Raw genomic sequence first — 23035 nt, 5'->3', positions numbered from 1 at the left:
TGGCTATGTGACGAGAAGGGATGAGGCATATGGAGGGAGGAGAGTGATGCAGATGGAAGTGCCTGGTGGGAGAGAGAAAGAGAGGAAGACCGAAGAAGCGAAGGTGGATAGATGTATTAAAGCAGATCTGAGAGACAATCAATTGTCAGCAGACGATCTGTTTGGCCGAGCCAGGTGGAGGAAAGCTACAAAAAAAAAAAAAATTCGAAACCAAATCAAAATGGGAAGACATGCAGAGAAGGAAGAAGAGTTTTTAACTTATGATCTCGAGAAGGATCCTATGTTATGATAACATTCAAACCAGCAATGTTTCGTTAAAAAAAATCTGAATACCATTATGGCTTTTTTTATCGATACAAGAAGACGCAATTCTTTATTCAGGATCTTGATGGCCGTCTGAAGGACACTTGGCTTCCCTCAGTCAGTATATAAAGGGAACCCTGAGTCCGTCTCAGCACAGTCAGCTCTCAAGCACTGCACGATGATGTCCAAGGTAGGAACGAGAGAGAGAGAGAGAGAGAGAGAGAGAGAGAGAGAGAGAGAGAGAAATATTGAAAGGTCGACTGTTTTATCATGTAAATCATTCTTCTAAAGCACTTTGACTAGTTATCGCTTAACATTTGTGTAAACTTATCTTTGGATATTGACACATTTTCCTAATTATTGATTTTAAGAATATATAGAACTCTGATCATGGCATACATTACTCAGTTATAGAACAAGATTCTGGTCTATTTATTTGACTAATTTGGAACTGTACGTTATAACTGTATTCCTAAAGGAATTTTCCATAAATTTTTTTTAATGTAATTCGAGGGTAGATTTTTTTTCCAATCAATTCCGATCTTTCAGTTGTAAGTGATGGCATCAAGAGTATTCCAGATAAGTGAGATTTCATACAACATTGCTGAAATATAAAATCACCATCATGTTTTACTATTTTCCCAAAAAACACCTGCCTATTTTATTCTTTATCTTACAAATCGTATACATACTTTTTTGCAGACGATCATTGCCACCTTAGCCGTGGTCCTTTTCGGGATCGTAGCAGCTGATCCTGTTGCTGAACCCGAAGCCAAAGCTGAGCCTGGATTCCGCAGAGGATTTGGAGGATTTGGAGGATTTGGTGGATTTGGTGGATTTGGTGGCCATGGAATCGGATATGGATACCGTGGAAAGAGGAGCCCAGTAGCTGAACCCGAACCAGAAGCTGATCCTGGATTCCGTGGGGGATTCCATGGAGGTTTTGGAGGAATTGGTGGATTTGGTGGCCGTGGATTCGGATATGGATACCGTGGAAAGAGGAGCCCAGTAGCTGAACCCGAACCCGAAGCTGAGCCTGGATTCCGTGGAGGTTTCGGAGGTTTCGGAGGATTCGGAAGAGGATTCGGTCACTTCGGTGGAGGCAGATATTATGGTTAGGACAACAATGTGGAATTCATCCTAATTTTCGTATGAACCTAAATAAAGAAGCATTTTGGAATTACGAATAACTGTTATTAACCATATCTATGAGCTGTTTATAGTTATTTAAAGATTTATTTTTAAGCAGTTAAAATGAGACCCTGCTAATCATTTTTCCCAGATATTAAAAGAAAGCTAGAAATCTCCAGATGAAACAACAAAAGAAAAGTTTGCCTGTAAATGATTACATCAAGATACTTACATGTTCTTGTCATGTGAATCTATAAAGTTGTAGGATAATGCAATTTCTATCATGAGAGTATTAAAATCTTTGAAAGTCCCTGAGAAGCCTGAGGAAGATTAGCAAGTATAATCCCTCAATTAGGAAAGCGTAAGCAAGATAACTGAATGCAGTCCCCAAGATCAAGGATCAAAATGTACAGGATGGAATACATATGTGTATTTGTATGAGATTTTAGATGCGATTGTAAATCGAATCATTTAGAGGATATTTTACTGAAGAACATGATTTTGTTTAAAATTATTATCTGTAAACATCGGCTTCACCATCACCATCGCCTGTTTGGTGACAGACGGTTCTTTCCAGTTCCCCACGAACCTTGGCACCGACTTTCTGGAAGAACCACATTTACCTGAACTGTGCTGAAGATCACAACCCACGAGTACGTTATGAAACAACAGTACGATACAAGCGTTCATAAGCGTAACCATTTGCGGCACTCCAAATACGATTTTTGTTTGTTCTTGTTTTGCTGGAAACTATTCGACAGGAAACGAAAAGGCCATGAGAATTTAGTTAGAACATAAAGCAAGTCGGAAAAAGTTTTCAAGGTAAATTCTCAACGAAAGAGCGGCACTGAAACTATAAAGGGAAGACATTTTTAGGGACCCATGAACTGACAGAAGCTGACACCCTCAGACAAAGCTGTATTTGCCTAACTCTTTCATAAAGCGTTACGTTAGAAACCACCATAATTAAACAACTAAGAAAAAGATGGCAAAACCTCTCCAATAAACGTGGCTCTACTTGTTACTCACTTCCTGATCTCACCGCTCTCTTTTCACTCTATTATGAAGGAAAAGCAAAAATAACTTTTTATTAAGACTTTTTCTGCTCTTTTTAAGGCAGTTAAATCCAGTCTCGCAAAATATTGGAATAAGGATTCTTTTGAGTCGACAATAGAAAGGTCTATTGGTGACATCAGAATCTGTGACCTTTCTCGGACATCCAGATTAAAAGGCACCAACTAAAACAATGATACGACGAGCTTTGAGATAAATATTTCAGTAAAAACAAAATCATTAGAACGCTTGAAATATCTGGTGAAGTCGTAATTTAGTGAATTTTCACTTACTCTGGGAATAAGCCTAAACCTACAAACTACTTTGTTGTTGATGTTGTTTGGGGGTAAGAAAGTCTAAAAAGATATGAAACAATCTGTTTCATGTTGTGTTAAAGATAAGGGGAATTTTAGAATAAGATATTTATGATTTATTAATTAGTATGAAAATGTAAAAAATAAATAATGTGCATGTTGAACAGTACATAAAAAATTATTTCTAATAAAATGTAGCTCATTTATCTTAATTTTCGTTGATGAAATAACACCCTCTAGTACAGTAGATTTCAGCACACGCCCCGAGTAAAGCAAAGCAAAAGATCATGGAAACTATTGCTTGACTCAAAATTCTTTATTCTTCAGTCATTGGTCAAAGCATGCAATGGTCATACAGGAATCTTTGTAAAATGGCAAGACGATAAAATTTCTAAATAATAAATATTATGGCATACACGAAATTAATTTTATCCTAAATTAGTGATACTAGTAATATTTAACAATCCATAAAAAATAATGATAGACCAAAGTCATTACCCTTAAATGAAATAGGGTTCCTCTCTCTCTCCGCGAGTTTGCTTGCCTTTAGGTACGTTAAATCTTTTATCAGTGTACCTGGAAACGAAAGACGGTGATAACTTATGATACAAACTGATCAGATAAGAAAACTGAATGAAAGAATAACTTTAGCATTACAGAATATTGATACTCTGTTCTTATTGGTATGTTGAGAAAAACTAGATCTGAGTTTTCCTTGTCTTATTGCTCTTTTGTTTCCTCTTTTTATTACCAAGTTTATATTTCATTATAACTGTTCCAGTTTGTGAGACATCGCTTACGGAAGAGAAATTTCTAGTGAATGTTTTAAAGGTTTAACCGAAAGTAAACCTCTTAGTTGGACTATTAAGAATTATTAGGAGGAGGTAAAAAGTAACATGGACGAAAGAAAATATGAACGGAGGTTCTGTAGAAGGAATGCAAATGGTATCAGTTAGGGGCCGAGGGGACATTGCAAGGAACCCTAAGTAATGCTTATAGTGCACAGAGTTAGGTGCTCTTTCGGGACACTTTCCTACGCGTTATGAGGTCAGTTTTCCTTTGACATCTTTCTGAAGAAGGTAATGAGTTGACATCAGCAAACGATGGACATCTAAGGACATCGCAACCAGATATTATTTACATCAAAGTTTTTATTATGCTTCTTTCTCTCATAAGTCTTAGAAAAATGTCTAAAAAATCTTGGTCAATTTATGAATTATTCTCCATATTTCACTTTTCAGTTTTTATGTGCAATATCATTCAATAATAGAATAAAAGAGAAACTTGTAATAATGATGTCTTTTTTTTCTGGACCCGATGCAGATGTATAAATGTACTGAAGAAGCTATGTATCCATATACTTTTAATGACAGTGAAGGTAAAGAAAGCGGATGTAGTAGAGAAGAAAATGCTGAGATGGATGCATGGAGTGACAAAATTTGACAGGATCAAAGGTGAAAAATAAGGAGGAACCACTAAATTCGTAGAACTATCAAAGAAGGCCCAGGAAAGAAAGCTGCAGAGGTGTGGCCATGTGATGAGAAGGAATGAGACATATAAAGGGAGGAGAGTGATGCAGATGGAGGTGCCTGGTTGGAATGAGAATGAGGAGAAGACCGAAGCGAAGAAACCAGAGATATTTTTGACCAAACCAGGTGTAGCAAAGCCGTCAGAAACATCGACCCCACATAAAAGTGGGAAAATAAGACTTTTAACCGATGATCTCGAGAAGGGTCCAGTGTTACGATTACATGTCAACTAGGAGTGTTTTGTTTAAATAAAAAGAGAGAGAGAGAGACAGAGAGAGAGAGAGACAGAGAGAGAGAGAGAGAAAATATAAATACAATATGGATTTTGTTTATTAATAGAAGGTGACGCAGTTCTTATTCAGGAACTTGATGGCCGTCCGAAGGACACTTGTCTTCCCTCAGTCACTATATAAAGGGATCCCTGAGTCCGTCTCAGCACAGTCAGCTCTCAAGCACTGCACGATGATGTCCAAGGTAAGAACGAGAGAGAGAGAGAGAGAGAGAGAGAGAGAGAGAGAGAGAGAGAGAGAACAAAGAATTTTGAGAGGCTGACTGTTTTATCTTGTAAAGCAATTTGACTACAGTTATCGCTTAACATTTGTGGACCTTTTGTGAAATTATCTTTGAATATTAACACATTTGCCTAATTATTGATTTTAAGGATATATAGAACTCTAATCATGACCTACATTACTCAGTTATAGAACGAAATTCTGGTCCATTTATTTGACTAATTTAGAATTGTACTTTATAACTGGATTCCTAAATGAATTATTTTCAATCAATTCAGATCTTTCAGTTGTAAGTGATGGCATCAAGAGTGATCCAGATCAGTGAGATGTCATACAACATTGCTGAAATATATAAAAAACACCTCCCTATTGTTTTCTTTATTTTACAAATCGTATACATACTTTTTTGCAGACGATCATTGCCACCTTAGCCGTGGTCCTTTTCGGGATCGTAGCAGCTGATCCTGTTGCTGAACCCGAAGCCAAAGCTGAGCCTGGATTCCGCAGAGGATTTGGAGGATTTGGAGGATTTGGTGGATTTGGTGGATTTGGTGGCCATGGAATCGGATATGGATACCGTGGGAAGAGGAGCCCAGTAGCTGAACCCGAACCAGAAGCTGATCCTGGATTCCGTGGGGGATTCCATGGAGGTTTTGGAGGAATTGGTGGATTTGGTGGCCGTGGATTCGGATATGGATACCGTGGAAAGAGGAGCCCAGTAGCTGAACCCGAACCCGAAGCTGAGCCTGGATTCCGTGGAGGTTTCGGAGGTTTCGGAGGATTCGGAAGAGGATTTGGTCACTTTGGTGGAGGCAGATATTATGGTTAGGACAACAATGTGGAATTCATCACTAATTTTTGTATGAACCTAAATAAAGAAGCATTTTGGAATTAAGAATAACTGTTATTAACCATATCTATGAAGTTTATAGTTATTGAAAGATTTATTTTTAAGCAGTTAAAATGAGACCCTGCTAATCTTTTTTCCCAGATATTAAAAGAAAGCTAGAAATCTCCGGATGAAACAACAAAAGAAAAGTTTGCCTGTAAATGCATTACATCAAGATACTTACATATTCTTGTCATGTCACTCTATAAAGTTGTAGGATAATGCAATTTTTATTATGAGAGTATTAAAATCTATGAAAGTCCCTGAGGAAGATTAGCAAGTATAATCCCTCAATTAGGAAAGCGAAAGCTAGATGCCTGAATGCAGTCCCCAAGATCAAATATCAAAATGTATCAGGATGTAATACATATGTGTATTTGTATGAGATTTTAGATGCTATTGTAATCCGAATCATTTAGAGGATATTTCACTGAAGAACACGATTGTGTTTAAAATTGTTATCTGTCAACATCGGCTTCCTCATCACCATCGCCTGTTTGGTGATGGTCGGTTCTTTCCAGTTCCCCACGAACCTTGGCACCGACTTTCTGGAAGAACCATATTTACATGAACTGGACTCAGGATCATAACTCATGAGTACGACATGACGCAACAGTACGATACAAGCGTTCTTAAGCGTAACCATTTCATGAGCACCAAATACGTTTTTTTTTCTGTTTCTTGTTTCGCTTGAAACTATTCGACAGGAAACGAAAAGGTCATGAGAGTTTAGCAAATCGGAAAAGTTCTCGAGGTAAATTATCAACGAAAGAGCGGCACTGAAAGCATAAAGGGGAGACATTTTTAGGGACCCATGAACTGACAGACGCTGACGCCATCAGTCAAAGCTGTCTTTGCATAACCATTTCATAAAGTGTCACGTTAGAAACCACCATAATGAACAACTAAGAAAAAGATGACAAAACCTCTGCAATAAACGTGACTCTACTTGTTACTCACTTCCTGATCTCACCGCTCCCTTTTCACTGTATTATGAAAGAAAAACAAAAATAACTTTTTATTAAGACTTTTTCTGCTCTTTTTAAGGCAGTTAAATCCAGTCTCGCAAAATATTAGAATAAGGATGCTTTTGAGTCGACAATAGAAAGGTCTATTGGTGACATCAGAATCCATGACCTTTCTCAGACATATAGATTAAAGGAGACCAAACTAAAACAATGATACGACGAGCTTTGAGATAAATATTTCAGTAAAAACAGAATCATTAGAAACCTTGTAATATCTGGTGAAGTCGTAATTTAGTGAATTTTCGCTTACTCTGGGAATAAGCCTACAAACTACTTTGTTTTGTTGTTGTTGTTGCTGATGTTGTTGTGGGTGGGAAAGTGTAAAAAGTATGAAAAAAGGTGTTTCATGTTGTGTTAAAGATAAGTGGAATTTTAGAATAGGATATTTATGATTTATTTATTAGTATGAAAATGTAAAAAATAAATAATGTGCATGTTAAACAGTACATGAAAATTATTTCTATTAAAATATAGCGCATTTATCTTAATTTTCGTTGATGAAACAACACCCTCTTGTACAGTAGATTTTAGTATGTCCCGAGTAAGCGGGGAGTCGGATCATGCCTTGTTTACTCTATCACGAAGCACATATCATGAATCACACAGCATAGATCATTGTAATTGTTGCTCAACTCAAAATTCTTCATTATTCAGTGCAATAGTCATCCAGGAATCTTTGTAAACTGGCACGACGATAAAAAATTTAAATAATAATCATAGTGGCATGGACAAAATTATTTTTATCCCGAATTTCAATGATACTGGTAATATTTAACAACCCCCAAAAAAATAATGATTGACCAAAGTCATTACCCTTAAATGAAATAGGGTTCCTCGCCCCCCCCCCCCCCCCCCCCCCACCCCTCTCTCTCTCTCTCTCTCTCTCTCTCTCTCTCTCTCTCTCTCTCTCTCTCTCCGCGCGTTTGCTTGCCTTTAGGTACGTTAAATCTTTTATCAGTGTACCTGAAAACGAAGGAGGGTGATAAATTGTGATACAAACTGATCAGATAAGAAAACTGAACGAAAGAATAACTTTAGTATTACAGAATATTGATACTCTGTTCTTATTAATATGTAAAGAAAAACTGGATCTGAACTTTCCTTCTTTTTGTGCTTTTTTTTCTCTTTGTATTGTTAATTTTTATTTGAGTATAACTGTTCCAGTTTGTGAGACATTGCTTATGATAATATTCATTTCCTGTAAGACTTGGTTACCGTGTATTTTCCATAACATCATGTAAAATGTTTCACGTCTGTGATCTAAGACTTATTGAATGAGGCAGACTTTGGTTTATCATTTATTCTTTTTATAAACTGTCTAATATCACTAGTAACATCGAAATTCACGATCAAATAAATTTTCTTCCATGTTATTATACTCATTGTTGTTACTTTTGTAACGTCGTGCGGATTTAATTAAATGTAATATAAAATTTAGGCCAAATGCCAAGCACTGGGACTTATGAGGTCATTCAGCGCTGAAAAAGAAATTTCGAGTGAAGGTTTTAAAGGATTAACCACAAGTAAACCACGTAGTTGCACATTAAAGATGATCAGAAGATAAAAAGTAAGATGGACGTAGGTTCAGTAAAAGGCATGAAAATGGTTGCATTTAGGGGCCAAAGGGACGCTGCAAAGAACCCTAAGTAATGCCTACAGTGCACTGAGAGAGGTGCACTTTCTGGACTAACTTCCTCTGGGGAAGAACTCGTTATTAGGTCAGTTTTCCTTTGACGCCCTTCTGAAGGAGGCAGTAAGTTGGCATCAGCAAACAATGGAAAGCAAAATATATCTTAGTACAGCAAAGTTTTCATCTTGCTTTTTTCTCTCACTAGCCTTAGAGAATGTCTAGAAAAATTTTATCACTTAATGAATTATTCTCCATATTTCTCTTTCTAGTTCTTATATGTGATATCATTTAATAACGGAATAAAGGAGACACGTCTAATAATGATGTCTTTTTTTCTGGACACGATATTGATGTATATATGTTTAGCAAAAAGGAGAGAATTCCTAGCTGGTAACGTGATCTACCTTCGATGCTCTCATTGCCTGTCCTCTCTGCATAGCTGAAAATCAGTCATTAAATATTAGGCTAATTCAAACTCTGGAGATACAAAAATAGCCTTTATTTTCCCCAAAATAGCTAACATAAAATTGAAATAAAATGAATCTGAAATCCCAAAATCATGAGACACCATTACTGTTCAGCATAATCATACTGAATAGAACTATCACCACTTATACTCACTGTCAAATCAACATGTCTAGAGAATTCATTTTCGGTAGTGACAAACCGAATCCATCTGTAAAATAAACCACAATTATCAGACACTGAAATGCATTAATAAAGAGAATGGATAAATATCCCATAAATCAACTAAGTGTTTTCCTGGACTTCAAGTACCCTCACACTTTTCAAAGTTTCAACGTCTTTTTCTCTTCCACTTAACCTTATCTGATCGATCTACACATGCCTCCTCTGCCCTTGTCTCACACTGACATCGCTACGGACATCTGTCGTATAATGCCCCATCAATTACCACACTAGAGATTATATTCCATTCATTTGCTCTAATAGACTTATGAACTTGCGCATGCTAATGAGCGCACTAATACATGCACTCTCTTCTACTCTGATGTACATGCGTTTTCATGTCTCATGTACACATCCTATTTAGCGCACTGACATACGCGCGCGATGTTCTGGAACTTTCATGCATATACCCTGTTTGATGCATGAATTCATGCACACACTCACGTGCATTTTCCTGACATCACAATCATGTGATTTTTGGCTAACCAGGTCATTTGCGCGCTTGCGACCTCGCCAGTGTGGCCGGTAATATTATGATGCGTAAGATTGTCTAGTCTGTTCCAGTGTTTTTGAGCTTTTTGAAACAATTGACATTGTACAGTTTTTCGTATTCCAATCTTGTTCACGTCACTAGTTATCGACCTGATTTCCACTTATTACTTATTACATACCAGTGCCTTCTACATGGCTTGGTCACCACCTGTATGCACCTCTGGTGCATACTAGAACTGATTGCTGGTATATAGTTTATAATGTCTTTTATCTTAATCTACCACATGATTTAGGGCCATCCGCCACTGGGGTCCTCCTGCTTTGTAGGCTGCATCCGAATTTGATGGCCCCTACAACGTACATTGTGACCATCTTTATTGCCACCATGACGGTGATCAATGGAACTCTGTAGTGATCTGAGAAGAAAAATTCATCCTCTCCATTATCCTCTAGTTGAGGAACCGTAATTGTTTCTAATGTAGGCGGAACTTTCACCACCTCGTGATCTCTATGTAGGTGTTTCATAAACACCCTGTCTGCAAGAGCCATCGAAGATCTCCGACCCTTGTAGTAGTAGTGAGTAGGTATCTTCATTCACGCATGGCGGAGATCATGCTCCTGGTACAGCAGATCGCTGTAGCTGTTTTCGTTGTCACTACCTGATATGAGTCTGGGAATTCTCTAGTCGCAGTGAGTTGGTATTCCCTCATGAGCTAATTCTAATTCACACCCTGATAGGTCGATGCATTTTAGAGTAAAAATCCTATTTTCATAAACGTATCTGTCGTAGGCTAACACATCCTACCTTATAGTTAACTGCTGAGGACTGGAATTCCTCCCCCAAAATATACATGGTTTCTATCCCCGTCCGTATAATCATTGACCCTTTAAAAGTATTAGGAAATGGTTTCAATATATAGCTATGGAAAGGCTTTTTGTCACTAACTGGTATGTTCACAATTAATCCTTTATCTGACAACTATACCGTCAAAACCCCGTAGTACCTATATAGCTGCTCCCCAGTAAAGATGACGTTTGACCCACATTCATATGCTGCGTTCTTCAAGGTAGACTCTAAAACTCCTAAAGGCAACACTTCCTTTGAAATCTTCCCCTGTGAAGCTGATATGACTGCCCCTACTTGGCTTTTAATTTCTTTCAGCAACTATTCGGTTTCTATTTCAATGTTAACCATGAAAAACACAGTGGTGACATCTAGGTCCCTACCGAATCTCTTCCACTGTTAGGTGTAATACATTGCATGACTTCCTAAATTCATTTAACCCTTTTCTAATTTCTCACTTGTCCCCTGCAATGAAGTCAGAGCTCTTCCCTGTTCAGCCAGTTCCGCCTCTAGCTTTCCGACTTTCAATAAGCTCGTTATTGCTATTCTGGCTATGGCTGCTATGGCTATTCCTCCTGCCACTATTAACTGCATACCCCTCCTCTGTCTCTTGGATGAGCTTTTTCCTTCAGTTGGCTTTATTTCTGGACCCATGTGAGTGTTTCTGCAATCTTGTCCTAATGATTCGGATAAATTTCTTGTAGTTTCAACCTAACTCAAAGTATTTATTAGTCCTTCGACCTCGTTACATGATATTTCTGGACCCATGTAAGTGTTTCTGCAATCTTGTCTAACGATTCGGATAAGATCTTGTAGTTTCAACCTAACTCAAAGCATTCATTAGTCCTCGTTACGCGATTTTCCTAGTTCCGTTCTGGCCAAACCAGACACTCGAACTCGATGCTGAACATGATTTTATCGGACGACAGTCACACTACGTGGTCTTCCTCAATTAACACTCTGGGCCCCATTCGTACTTTCATTTTTCCATGTGCCACTAACCCCAGAGTGATGATAAGGCAATACCTCAGCATCTGAACATCAAAGAGACCAGAAAAGAAAAAGAACTGTCAGTTATTCAGAATAAAATGTACAAACTTTGGCCACCTTGTCTCTTGTCTAACTAACCTCATCAACTCCCAAAGTAACTATTAACTTCAAATTAACCCCAAATCCTCATTAATCCTCACTGGGGAATCCTCAATAAATCCTCACTGATACCACAATCCCACATTAATCCTCAAAAATCCTCAAGAAATCCTCATGTCATCACTGGTACCCAAAAATGTCTACCTCCATTATGTAATCACCAATATGAAAACACCTCCTCAGGCTAAATCCTAAGCCATTTAAACACCGCCATATATATATATACCTCAAAGGAAACCACTTGTGACACCACTAAATGTATATAAAACCAAAGAAACCACCTCGGCAGGATATAACCCCAGAGAACCACAATCGACGAATTATCAACCATAGACCGCCATATTACCACATGTGAATATAACCTCATAAATACACCGCCTCACCAGAAAATATCAACCATAAACCGCCAAATACTGAAGAAGCTATGTATCCATATTAGCAATCAAAAAATAATTTCTATCAGTGTTACTTTTAATGAGAGTAAAAATAAATAAATTGGATGCGGTAGAGATAAAAATTCTGATATGGATGCATGGAATAACAAAATTATACAGGATCAAGAATGAAAAAAAAAATAAGAGGAACCACTAAAGTCGTAGAACTGTCAAAGAAGGCCCAGGAACGAAGACTGTAGTGTATGGCCATGTGATGAGAAGGGATGAGGCTTATGGAGGGAGGAGAGTGATGCAGATGGAGGTGCCTGGTGGGAGAGAGAAAGAGAGGAAGACCGAAGAAGCAAAAGTGGATGGACGTAGTTAAAGAAGATCTGAGAGACAATCAATTGTCAGCGGAGGATCTGTTTGCAGAGAGGGAAGAAAAAGAAGACTTTTAACTTATAATCTCGAGAAAGATCCTATGTTACGATAATAAACCAACCTAAAATATTTTGTTAAAAAATGAATACCATTATAGCTTTTATTTATTAATAGAAGGTAACACAGTTCTTTATTCTTGATCTTAATGGTCTTCTGAAGGACACTTAGCTTCCCTCAGTCAGTATGTAAAGGGATCCCCGAGTCCGTCCCCAGTCAGCTCTCCAGCACTGCACGATGATGTCCAGCGTAAGAGAGAGAGAGAGAGAGAGAGAGAGAGAGAGAGAGAGAGATTGTTTTTTTGTAAAGAACTTTGACTACAGTTATCGTTTAACGATTTCTGGACCTATTGCAAAAATCAAATTTGAATATTAACATATTATCGTAATTATTGACTTTAACGGTTTATGGAACTCTGATCATGGCATACATTACTCGGGTATAGAGCATGATTCTGGTCTATTTATTTGACTTATTTGGAACTGTGCTTTATATTTGCATTCCTAAATATATTTACCATTGAAAACAAAACATTTATAATGTAAATTTAGGACGAGACTTTTTCAATCAATTCAGATTTTTCAGTTGTAAGTGATGGCATCAAGAGTATCCCAGATAAGTGATATTTCATTAAACATGCCTGAAATATGTAAAATCGCCAACATGTTTTATCCTTTTCCCAATAAACAACTGTCTATTTTTTTATTTTTTTTATTTTACATATCGTATACTAACTTTTTTTGTAGACGATCATTGCCACCTTAGCCGTGGTCATTTTTGGGATAGTAGCAGCTGATCCTGTTGCTGGACCCGAAGCCAAAGCTGAGCCTGGAATCCGCAGAGGATTTGGAGGCTTGGAGGATTTGGAGGATTTGGTGGATTTGGTGGCCAAGGATTCGCATATGGATACCGTGGAAAGAGGAGCCTGTAGCTGAACCCGAAGCAGAAACTAATCCTGGATCCGTGGGAGATTCCATGGAGGTTTTGGAGGATTTGGAGGATTTATTAGATTTGGTGGACATGGATTCGGATATGGAGGCTACCGTGGAAAGAGGAGCCCAGTAGCTGAACTTGAACCCGAAGCTGAGCCAGGATTCCGTGGAGGTTTCGGAGGATTTGGAAGAGGATTTGGTGGATTTGGTCACTTTGGAGGAGGCAGATATTATGGTTAGGACAACAATGTGGAATTCATCCTAATTTTCGTATGATCCTAAATAAAGAAGCATTTCGGAATTAAGTGTACACGAGTGGCTGACAAGAAATTTTCCCAGAAATTAAAAGTAAGCCAGGAATTTCCAGATGAACCAACAAAAGAGAAGTTTGCCTGTACATGAACTACATCAAGATACTATGTTCTTGTCATTTGAATCTATAAAATTGTAAGATTATACAATTTTTATCACGAGCGTATTCAAATCAACGAAAGGTTCCTGGGGAAGCCTGAGGAAGATTAGCGATTATAATCCCTCATTCAGGAAAGCAAATGTAAGATGCCTGAATGCAATTCCCAAAAACAAGACCAAAAATGTATCAGGAAGGAACATATATGTGAATTTGTTTTTTTTATTGTTAAGATTGTTTTTGTTGTGATTTTAATAAATCCAAGATAACAAACATTTTCATCAATAAATTTTCTTGATAAAAGAAAAGGATTTGGGCTGTAATTTGATGGCTGTAAAAGAACATGATCGTGTTTAAATTTTTTATTCCCAGCTAATTAAACATTCCTCATGAAATGGCAGAGACCAAAAGATATAAATTAATTTAGTCAATGCTGAAGACCGCTCTGTTTTGGACCTCTGTCAACATCGGTATGATGACGGTCGGCTCCATTCTGTTTCCCATGAACTTGGGGGATCAACAAACTACTGCCGGAAGAACTATATATCTGCTTGAACTGGGCTCAAGGTCACAACCCACGTGTACGATACAAGAGTTCTTGAGCGTAACCATTTCACATGCTCCAAATGAAAGTCTCTCTCTCTCTCTCTCTCTCTCTCTCTCTCTCTCTCTCTCTCTCTCTCTCTCTCTGGAAACTGTTCGACAGGAATCGAAAAGGTCATGAGAATTTAACAAAAGCATAAAATAAATCGGAAAAAGTTCTCAAGGAAAATTCTCAATGAAAGAATGGCACGGAAAGCATGAGGGAAGACATTTTTGGGGATTCATGAACTGACAGAAGTTGACGTCATCAGAAAAAGCTGTCTTTGCGTAACTTTTTCATAAACCGTTACAGTAATGGAACAACCAATAAAAAGAGATGACAAAATCTCTGCAATAAATGTTACTCTTTTTGTTGCTCACTTCCTTATCTCATGGCTCTATTTTCACTCCATTGTGGAAGAAAAACATGGAAAAAAATCTTTTTGTTGGACTTTTTTTCTTGTTCTTTTTGATATAGTTAAATCCAATCTGGCGGAATATTGGAACAGGGATTCTTGTGAGTGATCTTTCTGGTTTATCCATTTCTCTAATTTTGTATCGTGCTTTATTTTCGTATTCCTGAAATTTATTTTCCATTGAAAACAATGATGGCTGGATTATTTGAATTAATTCAGATCTTTCGGTTCTATAAAAGAACGTCAACAAATAAGTTATATTTTATGAAACATTACAAAAAGATTAGAGCTAATTTTGCAAGATTTTCTTAAAGATCAAGAGACTACATTTTTAGTCTTACCGAAGGGACCTTTTGCGTACTTTTCTGTAGACGATTCTTGTCACCCTAGCCGTGGTTCTTTTCGGGATCGTAGCAGCTGATCCTGTTGCTGAATCCGAATCCGAAAGCTGATCCTGAATTCCGTAGAGGTTTTGGAGGATTTGGTTGATTTGGTGGACAGGAGGTTATCGTGGAAAGAGGAGCCCTGTAGCCGAAGCTGAACCCGAAGCTGATACTGGTATTTCCTTATGGAGGTGTTTGGGAAGGGAATTTTTCCAGGATTTGGAGGATTTAGTGGATTTTGGTCACTTTGGAGGGGATTTAGGTATTATGATTAGGAACAAAAAATGTGAAAATCCTTCGAATTTTCCTATAAATTAAACTTAAAAAAGGATGAAAGAGAAGCCCTGTACCGAAAGCTGAACCCGAAAGCCTGATAATGGATTCCATGGAACGGGGGAGGATTTGGAAGGAATTTAAAAGTTGGAAAAATTTGGACTTTGGAGGAGGCCAAAAGGTTATTATGGATTAGGAACCCAAAAATGTGAAAATCCTTCGATTTTCCTAATAAATTAAAAATTAAAAAAGGGATGAAAGAGGAAGCTGTAGCCGAAGCTGAACCCGAAGCTGATACTGGATTCCATGGAGGTTTGGGAGGATTTGGAGGATTTAGTGGATTTGGTCACTTTGGAGGAGGCAGGTATTATGATTAGGACAAAAATGTGAAAATCCTTCGAATTTTCCTATAAATTAAAATTAAAAAGGATGAAAGAGGAGCCCTGTAGCCGAAGCTGAACCCGAAGCTGATACTGGATTCCATGGAGGTTTGGGAGGATTTGGAGGATTTAGTGGATTTGGTCACTTTGGAGGAGGCAGGTATTATGATTAGGACAAAAATGTGAAAATCCTTCGAATTTTCCTATAAATTAAAATTAAAAAGGATGAAAGAGGAGCCCTGTAGCCGAAGCTGAACCCGAAGCTGATACTGGATTCCATGGAGGTTTGGGAGGATTTGGAGGATTTAGTGGATTTGGTCACTTTGGAGGAGGCAGGTATTATGATTAGGACAAAAATGTGAAAATCCTTCGAATTTTCCTATAAATTAAAATTAAAAAGGATGAAAGAGGAGCCCTGTAGCCGAAAGCCTTGAACCCGAAAAAGCTGATACTGGATTCCATGGAGGTTTTGGGAGGATTTGGTAGGACCCCTTTTAGTGGATTGGTTCACCTTTGGAGGAGGCAGGTATTATGAATTAGACAAAAATGTGAAAATCCTTCGAATTTTCCTATAAATTAAAATTAAAAACAAAAAGGATGAAGAGGAGCCCTGTAGCCGAAGCTGAACCGAAGCTTGAATACTGGATTCCATGGAGGTTTGGGAGGATTTGGAGGATTTAGTGGATTTGGTCACTTTGGAGGAGGCAGGTATTATGATTAGGACAAAAATGTGAAAATCCTTCGAATTTTCCTATAAATTAAAATTAAAAAGGATGAAAGAGGAGCCCTGTAGCCGAAGCTGAACCCGAAGCTGATACTGGATTCCATGGAGGTTTGGGAGGATTTGGAGGATTTAGTGGATTTGGTCACTTTGGAGGAGGCAGGTATTATGATTAGGACAAAAATGTGAAAATCCTTCCGAATTTTCCTATAAATTAAAATTAAAAAGGATGAAAGAGGAGCCCTGTAGCCGAAGCTGAACCCGAAGCTGATACTGGATTCCATGGAGGTTTTGGGTGAGGATGGAGGATTTAGTGGATTTGGTCACTTTGGAGGAGGCACGGATTATGATTATGGACAAAAAATGTGAAAAATCCTTCGAATTTTCCTATAAATTAAAATTAAAAAGGATGAAAGAGGAGCCCTGTAGCCGAAGCTGAACCCGAAGCTGATACTGGATTCCATGGAGGTTTGGGAGGATTTGGAGGATTTAGTGGATTTGGTCACGGTTGGAGAGGCAGGTATTATGATTAGGACAAAAATGTGAAAATCCTTCGAATTTTCCTATAAATTAAAATTAAAAAGGATGAAAGAGGAGCCCTGTAGCCGAAGCTGAACCCGAAGCTGATACTGGATTCCATGGAGGTTTGGGAGGATTTGGAGGATTTAGTGGATTTGGTCACTTTGGAGGAGGCAGGTATTATGATTAGGACAAAAATGTGAAAATCCTTCGAATTTTCCTATAAATTAAAATTAAAAAGGATGAAAGAGGAGCCCTGTAGCCGAAGCTGAACCCGAAGCTGATACTGGATTCCATGGAGGTTTTGGGAGGATTTGGAGGATTTAGTGGATTTGGTCACTTTGGAGGAGGCAGGTATTATGATTAGGACAAAAATGTGAAAATCCTTCGAATTTTCCTATAAATTAAAATTAAAAAGGATGAAAGAGGAGCCCTGTAGCCGAAGCTGAACCCGAAGCTGATACTGGAGTCCAGGAGGTTTGGGAGGATTTGGAGGATTTAGTGGATTTGGTCACTTTGGAGGAGGACAGGTATATATGATTAGGACAAACATGTGAAAATCCTTCGAATATTATCTATAAATTAAAATTAAAAAGGGAAAGACGGAGCCATGTAGCCGAAGCTGAACCCGAAGATGATTACTGGATTCCATGGAGGTTTGGAGGATTTGGAGGATTTAGTGGATTTGGTCACTTTGAGAGGCAGGTATTTGGATTAGGACAAAAATGTGAAAATCCTTCGAATTTTCCTATTAAATTAAAATAAAAAGGCATCGAAAGAGGAGCCCTGTAGCGAAGCTGAAACCGAAGCTGAATGGATTCCGTGGAGGTTTGTGAGGATTTTGAGGATTTAGTGGATTTGGTCACTTTGGAGGAGGCAGGTATATGATTAGGCCAAAATGCTGAAAATCCTTCGAATTTGCCTATAAATTAAAATTAAAAAGGATGAAAGAGGAAGCCCTTTAGCCGAAGATGAACCCGAAGCTGATACTGGGATTTCCATGGAGGTTTGCGGAGGATTGGATGATTTAGTGTGTGTGGAGTGGCTCACTTTGGAGGAGGCAGGTATATGATTAGGACAAAAATGGCAAAACAATCCTTCGATTTCTATAAATTCTAAATTAAAAAGGATGAAAGAGGCGCCCTGTAGACGAAGATGAACCCGAAGCTGATACTGGATCTCCGTGGAGGTTTGGGAGGATTTGGAGGATTTAGTGGATTTGGTCACTTTGGAGGAGGCAGGTATTATGATTAGGACAAAAATGTGAAAATCCTTCGAATTTTCCTATAAATTAAAATTAAAAAGGATGAAAGAGGAGCCCTGTAGCCGAAGTGAACCCGAAGCTGATACTGGATTCCATGGAGGTTGGGAGGATTTGGAGGGATTTGTGGGATTGGTCAATTTGGAGGAGGCAGGTATTATGATTAGGACAAAAATGTGAAATCCTCGAATTTTCTATAAATTAAATAAAAGGAGAAATGAAAAGAGAGCCCTGTAGCCACGAAGTCTGAACCCGAAGCTGTATACTGGATTCCATGGAGGTTTGGGAGGATTTGGAGGATTTAGTGGATTTGGTCACTTTGGAGGAGGCAGGTATTATGATTAGGACAAAAATGTGAAAATCCTTCGAATTTTCCTATAAATTAAAATTAAAAAGGATGAAAGCATGCATATAAGTTTTATTACCCATACTAGTGTTTGTAGGTAATGGATAAAAAATAGCATCTGAAAAAACTTGAGAGGTCGCAAATTATTATTTTCCAACATTTGCTTAGAATAAAGTTTACAATGCCGCCTGTCCACAATTGAGCTTAATCTACATATTTCTAGGTTTATGCAATTTTCTCGTGAGACTAATAAAATCTTGGGAAGATTGCAGCCGAAATCTGAGAGGGAAGGAAGAGGGATTTTTGAGTGAGGGAAATCATCCTTTTGGGAGAGCACAAATAAGGAATGTGAATGCAGTCCTCAACAGAAAGATGAAAGGCTAGTCTGAGCATATTTCCTTCCATATGATTAGAATGAGATTCGTCCTGAGCTGTTTCAGAAGATAAGCTGGTGCAGTTCGGGTAAATCCGTGTTTTATAACATGGACAACAAGTTTTTCGGTTCATTTTAAGGACTGTGATCATTTTTAGAATTCTCATTCATTATCTAAATTAATATATCTCCTTTCGAATGAGCAGCACTCTAAAGGATATAAATAAATTCAGCAAATGGCGGCAGCGCTCGTATGGTAATTCCTGCATTAAATCAACGTCAAAAGCACGACTAACAGAAGGGAGAATATTGTCACCAATTGTTAAGCGCACAATGGAAATTTCCTTCAGGAAAGAAGAGTCTGGTTCTTTCTGGAGTTAAAACCACTTCTAATTAGATCTAAAAGAGACACAGCTTATAATAAACTGCGCTGCGATATATGAGGACCTCTCTGTCGCGGACCTCTTTCTCGAGAACGTTGACACACCGATAAACGACCGGCTGGATTGATTGATTTATGAGTTTTAGGCATAATGCCAAGCACCGGGGCAAATAAGGCCATTCAGCGCTGAAACGGAAATTGACAGTGAGAAGGTTTGAAATGTGTAACTGGAGGAAAGCCTCGCAGATGCACTATGAATCAACTGTTAGGAAAGGGTGGAAAGTAAGATGAAAAGAAGATGATATGAAAGGATAGTACAGTAAAAGGAACGAAAGTATTGCAGCTAGGGGCCGAAGGGACGCTGCAAAGGGCCTTAAGTAATGCCTACATTGCACCGTCATGAGGTGCATTGACGCGCTATCCCCCCCCCCCCCCCCCCCCCCCCCCAAACCCCCCCCCCCCCCCCCCCCCCCCCCCCCCCCCCCCCCCCCCCCCCCCCCCCCGGGGAGGGGCGACCGGCTGGAAGAAACACATTTGCCTGGATAGGAATGTACTGAAGGTCATAACCCACGTGTACGATACGAGAAGTACTTGAGCGTAAACGCACTACGACTGCGAGCGTTTTAGAGCTTTTTTTTTTCGTTTTTCCCCCCTTTTTTACTTTCGTCTCCTAAGAAGTCTTCAATAGCGAATGAAAAGGTCATGAACATTGCAAGAACAGAAAGTGGTGCTCCAGCGATAAATTCCGTACGATTCGGAAAATGTTCGTTAGATAAAAGCTTAACAAAAGCAGGGTAGCTCTTTCAGAAAGTGCTTTTCAGTCTCCCAAGAACTTTGGCACAACAACAAATGGCTTGAAGAAACACGCTTGGTTGGACTAGGCTCAAGGTCATAACCCACAATACGAAGAGTTCTGGAGCGTAACCATTTTAAGCGCTCCATCGGGGAGCACTTTTTTTCTTTTTCTCTCTCCTTATTTTTTGGGCGTTTCCTGTTTTCCGTTCGAAACTATTGAACAGAAAATGAAAAGGTCATGAGAATATAGCAAGAATACAAACCAGTATTTTAGCGATAAATTCACGTACAAACCGGAAAAAAAAATTCGTGAGATAAAGTTTCAACAAAAGAGGGACAGATAAGGCTGGAAGAGCCATTTTTGGAGATTCATGAACAGACATAAGCTGACTGCATCATCAAAAACTGTTGCTGCATAGTGCTTCCAAAAAGCGTCGTGCTAAAAAAACACCGTAACAGAAAAACGTATGAAAAAGAGATGACAAAACCTCTGCAATAAATGTGACTCTCATTGCCACTCACTTCCTTATCTCATGGCTACTTTTTCACCCCATTAAGAAGAAAAAGCACATGATAGCTTTGCGTAAAGCTTTTTCTCCCATTCTTTCACAGGCAAGTAAATCGAATCTCCCAAATGCGGGAATAAGGATTCTTGTGAGCGGACAATTGCAAGCTTAATTTGCAACATCAGAATCTGCGATTTCTCTCGAAGATCTAGATTGAAAGACACCAAACTAAAATCAAGATTATCAAGAACTTTCTCAGTAGGCGATTTAGTGAAAACAGAATTGCTAGAAATATCGAATTTGAATCCTGTCAACTCCCAATCAGTGAACGCTTGACTTATCTCGAAGTGCACAACATAAATCTCACTCATAGGTAACTATTTCTTGACTAAAAATACTGTATCACCTGGTTGGTCAAAGCACACATTTCATTTCATTACCATGTTTTTCCTTTAGCAACTGCTCCGCCTTTATAAGAAACTGAATACGAAAATATTCAATCTTTGTAAGGCTTGGTTACCTGATGACCATCATGGAAAAAATGTCATGCTTATGATCTAAAATGATCGGATCCAGCATACTTTGCTTGAATGTTTAATATGCCTGTCACCAATATTATATCAGAGATTACCATGAGGATATTTTAGTCAGATCATCATCATTCGTAATGGTTAATTTTGCAATATAGGGCGATGAACTTGTTATGATTTATCTTGGAACATTTCCTTATTTAGCCTGTGAACGTTGGAGAAAACTTATTCACTTTGTAAATTACCTTCCATGTTTGAAATCCTAGTTTTTATTTACGGTACATATAAAAACAACAAAATAAATTAAGCGACAATAATAATTAATTTTACTTTCTGAATGCAAAAGCCACGTATTTATTTGTATCAATAATCGAAAAGTTTTTTATGTAGGATATTTTCATCTTCTGAATCTCCTGTTCAAAACACTCCAAAAATAGCTGTATGAATACCACAATGGCTCTAGTTTATTAATAGACATTGACGCAGTTCACGATCTTTACGGCTGTCTGAAGGACAATTGGCTTTCCTCAATCTGTATATAAGGAGAACCCTGGGTCGTCTCAGCACAGTTGGCTGTCAAGCTCTGCATGATGATGTCCAAGGTACGAGACAGACAGACAGAGAGAGAGAGAGAGAGAGAGAGAGAGAGAGAGATTTCAAAAAGTCGGTTGCTTTATTATGGAAATCATTTTTCAGAGACTGTTACTACAGTTATTGCGTAACGACTTGCGAACCTTTGAAAAATCTTTGAATAGTAACACATTTTCGTGATAACAGACTAAATGGGTAACTTTATAAATGCATATTCGGATCCACAGAATATATACCTCTGTTGCAGAATATTTTTGTGGTAAATTTATTTCTCTTTATATCTGTATTCCAAAACATATTTTTAATTTAATATTTATAAAATGATATTTTATAAATATTATTAAACGATAGAGATTTTCTAAATGATCATAAGACTGAAACACAATTTAAATACTTTTTTGCAGACAATTATAGTCACCTTAGCCTTGGTCCTTTTCGGAATCGTAGCAGCTGATCCTGTTGCTGAACCTGAAGCCAAAGCTGATCCTGGATTCCGCAGAGGTTTTGGAGGATTTGGAGGATTTGGTGGATTTGGTGGACATGGATTCGGATATGGAGGTTATCGTGGAAAGAGGAGCCCTGTAGCCGAGGCCGAACCCGATGCTGAGCCTGGATTCCGTAGAGGTTTTGGAGGATTTGGTGGATTTGGAGGATTTGGTGGACATGGATTCGGATATGGAGGTTATCGTGGAAAGAGGAGCCCTGTAGCCGAAGCCGAACCCGAAGCTGAGCCTGGATTCCGTAGAGGTTTTGGAGGATTTGGTGGATTTGGAGGATTTGGTGGACATGGATTCGGATATGGAGGTTATCGTGGAAAGAGGAGCCCTGTAGCCGAAGCCGAACCCGAAGCTGAGCCTGGATTCCGTGGAAGTTTTGGAGGATTCGGAGGAGGTTTTGGGGGTCTTGGTCACTTTGGAGGACGCAGATATTATGGTTAGGACAAAATTGTGAAAATCTTTCAAAACTTCATATCAACCTAAATAAACAGAGAATTTATAAGGACATATAAATTTTATTTACATGCCTAACAAAGTTGTTGTAGCTATCTGTTCAAAGATTGTCCCAAAAAGAAGTAGTATGGGAGGTTGCAAATGAGTTGGGAAGTACCATATGAAATGAATAAGAGAAGTTTCCCTCCGAGTTTCCTACAATGGGCCACATGTCCTCTCGTCAGACTAATTCATAAATTTGTAATATTATGAAATCTCTTTCAGGAGATTATGAAATGCTATGGAAAGTTCTTATCAAAGCATGAAAGGAAGG

General features: G+C 38.4%; 3 protein-coding genes across 3 annotated transcripts; all 3 read left to right on the top strand.

Moving 5' to 3' along the window:
- The first annotated feature begins 362 nt into the window (after positions 1-362).
- On the top strand, positions 363-1483 carry LOC135221467 (neuropeptide-like protein 31). Its single transcript, XM_064259217.1, has 2 exons — positions 363-493; positions 1006-1483. The coding sequence occupies exons 1-2, from the start codon at positions 482-484 to the stop codon at positions 1420-1422; spliced, it is 429 nt and encodes a 142-aa protein (XP_064115287.1). The 5' UTR covers positions 363-481; the 3' UTR covers positions 1423-1483.
- A 3235-nt stretch (positions 1484-4718) lies between these two features.
- LOC135220707 (neuropeptide-like protein 31) lies at positions 4719-5743 on the top strand. The gene is made up of 2 exons (XM_064258115.1): positions 4719-4804; positions 5255-5743. The coding sequence occupies exons 1-2, from the start codon at positions 4793-4795 to the stop codon at positions 5669-5671; spliced, it is 429 nt and encodes a 142-aa protein (XP_064114185.1). The 5' UTR covers positions 4719-4792; the 3' UTR covers positions 5672-5743.
- A 9879-nt stretch (positions 5744-15622) lies between these two features.
- Positions 15623-22771, top strand: LOC135221234 (uncharacterized). Its single transcript, XM_064259051.1, has 3 exons — positions 15623-15728; positions 21725-21783; positions 22177-22771. Exons 1-3 carry the CDS (start codon positions 15623-15625, stop codon positions 22708-22710), a joined length of 699 nt encoding a protein of 232 aa, XP_064115121.1. The 3' UTR covers positions 22711-22771.
- Positions 22772-23035: the final 264 nt, after the last annotated feature.

The sequence above is a fragment of the Macrobrachium nipponense genome, chromosome 2 (assembly GCF_015104395.2).
Source record: "Macrobrachium nipponense isolate FS-2020 chromosome 2, ASM1510439v2, whole genome shotgun sequence".
NCBI lineage: Eukaryota > Metazoa > Arthropoda > Malacostraca > Decapoda > Palaemonidae > Macrobrachium > Macrobrachium nipponense.
This window is presented reverse-complemented; position numbering and strand designations above follow the sequence as displayed.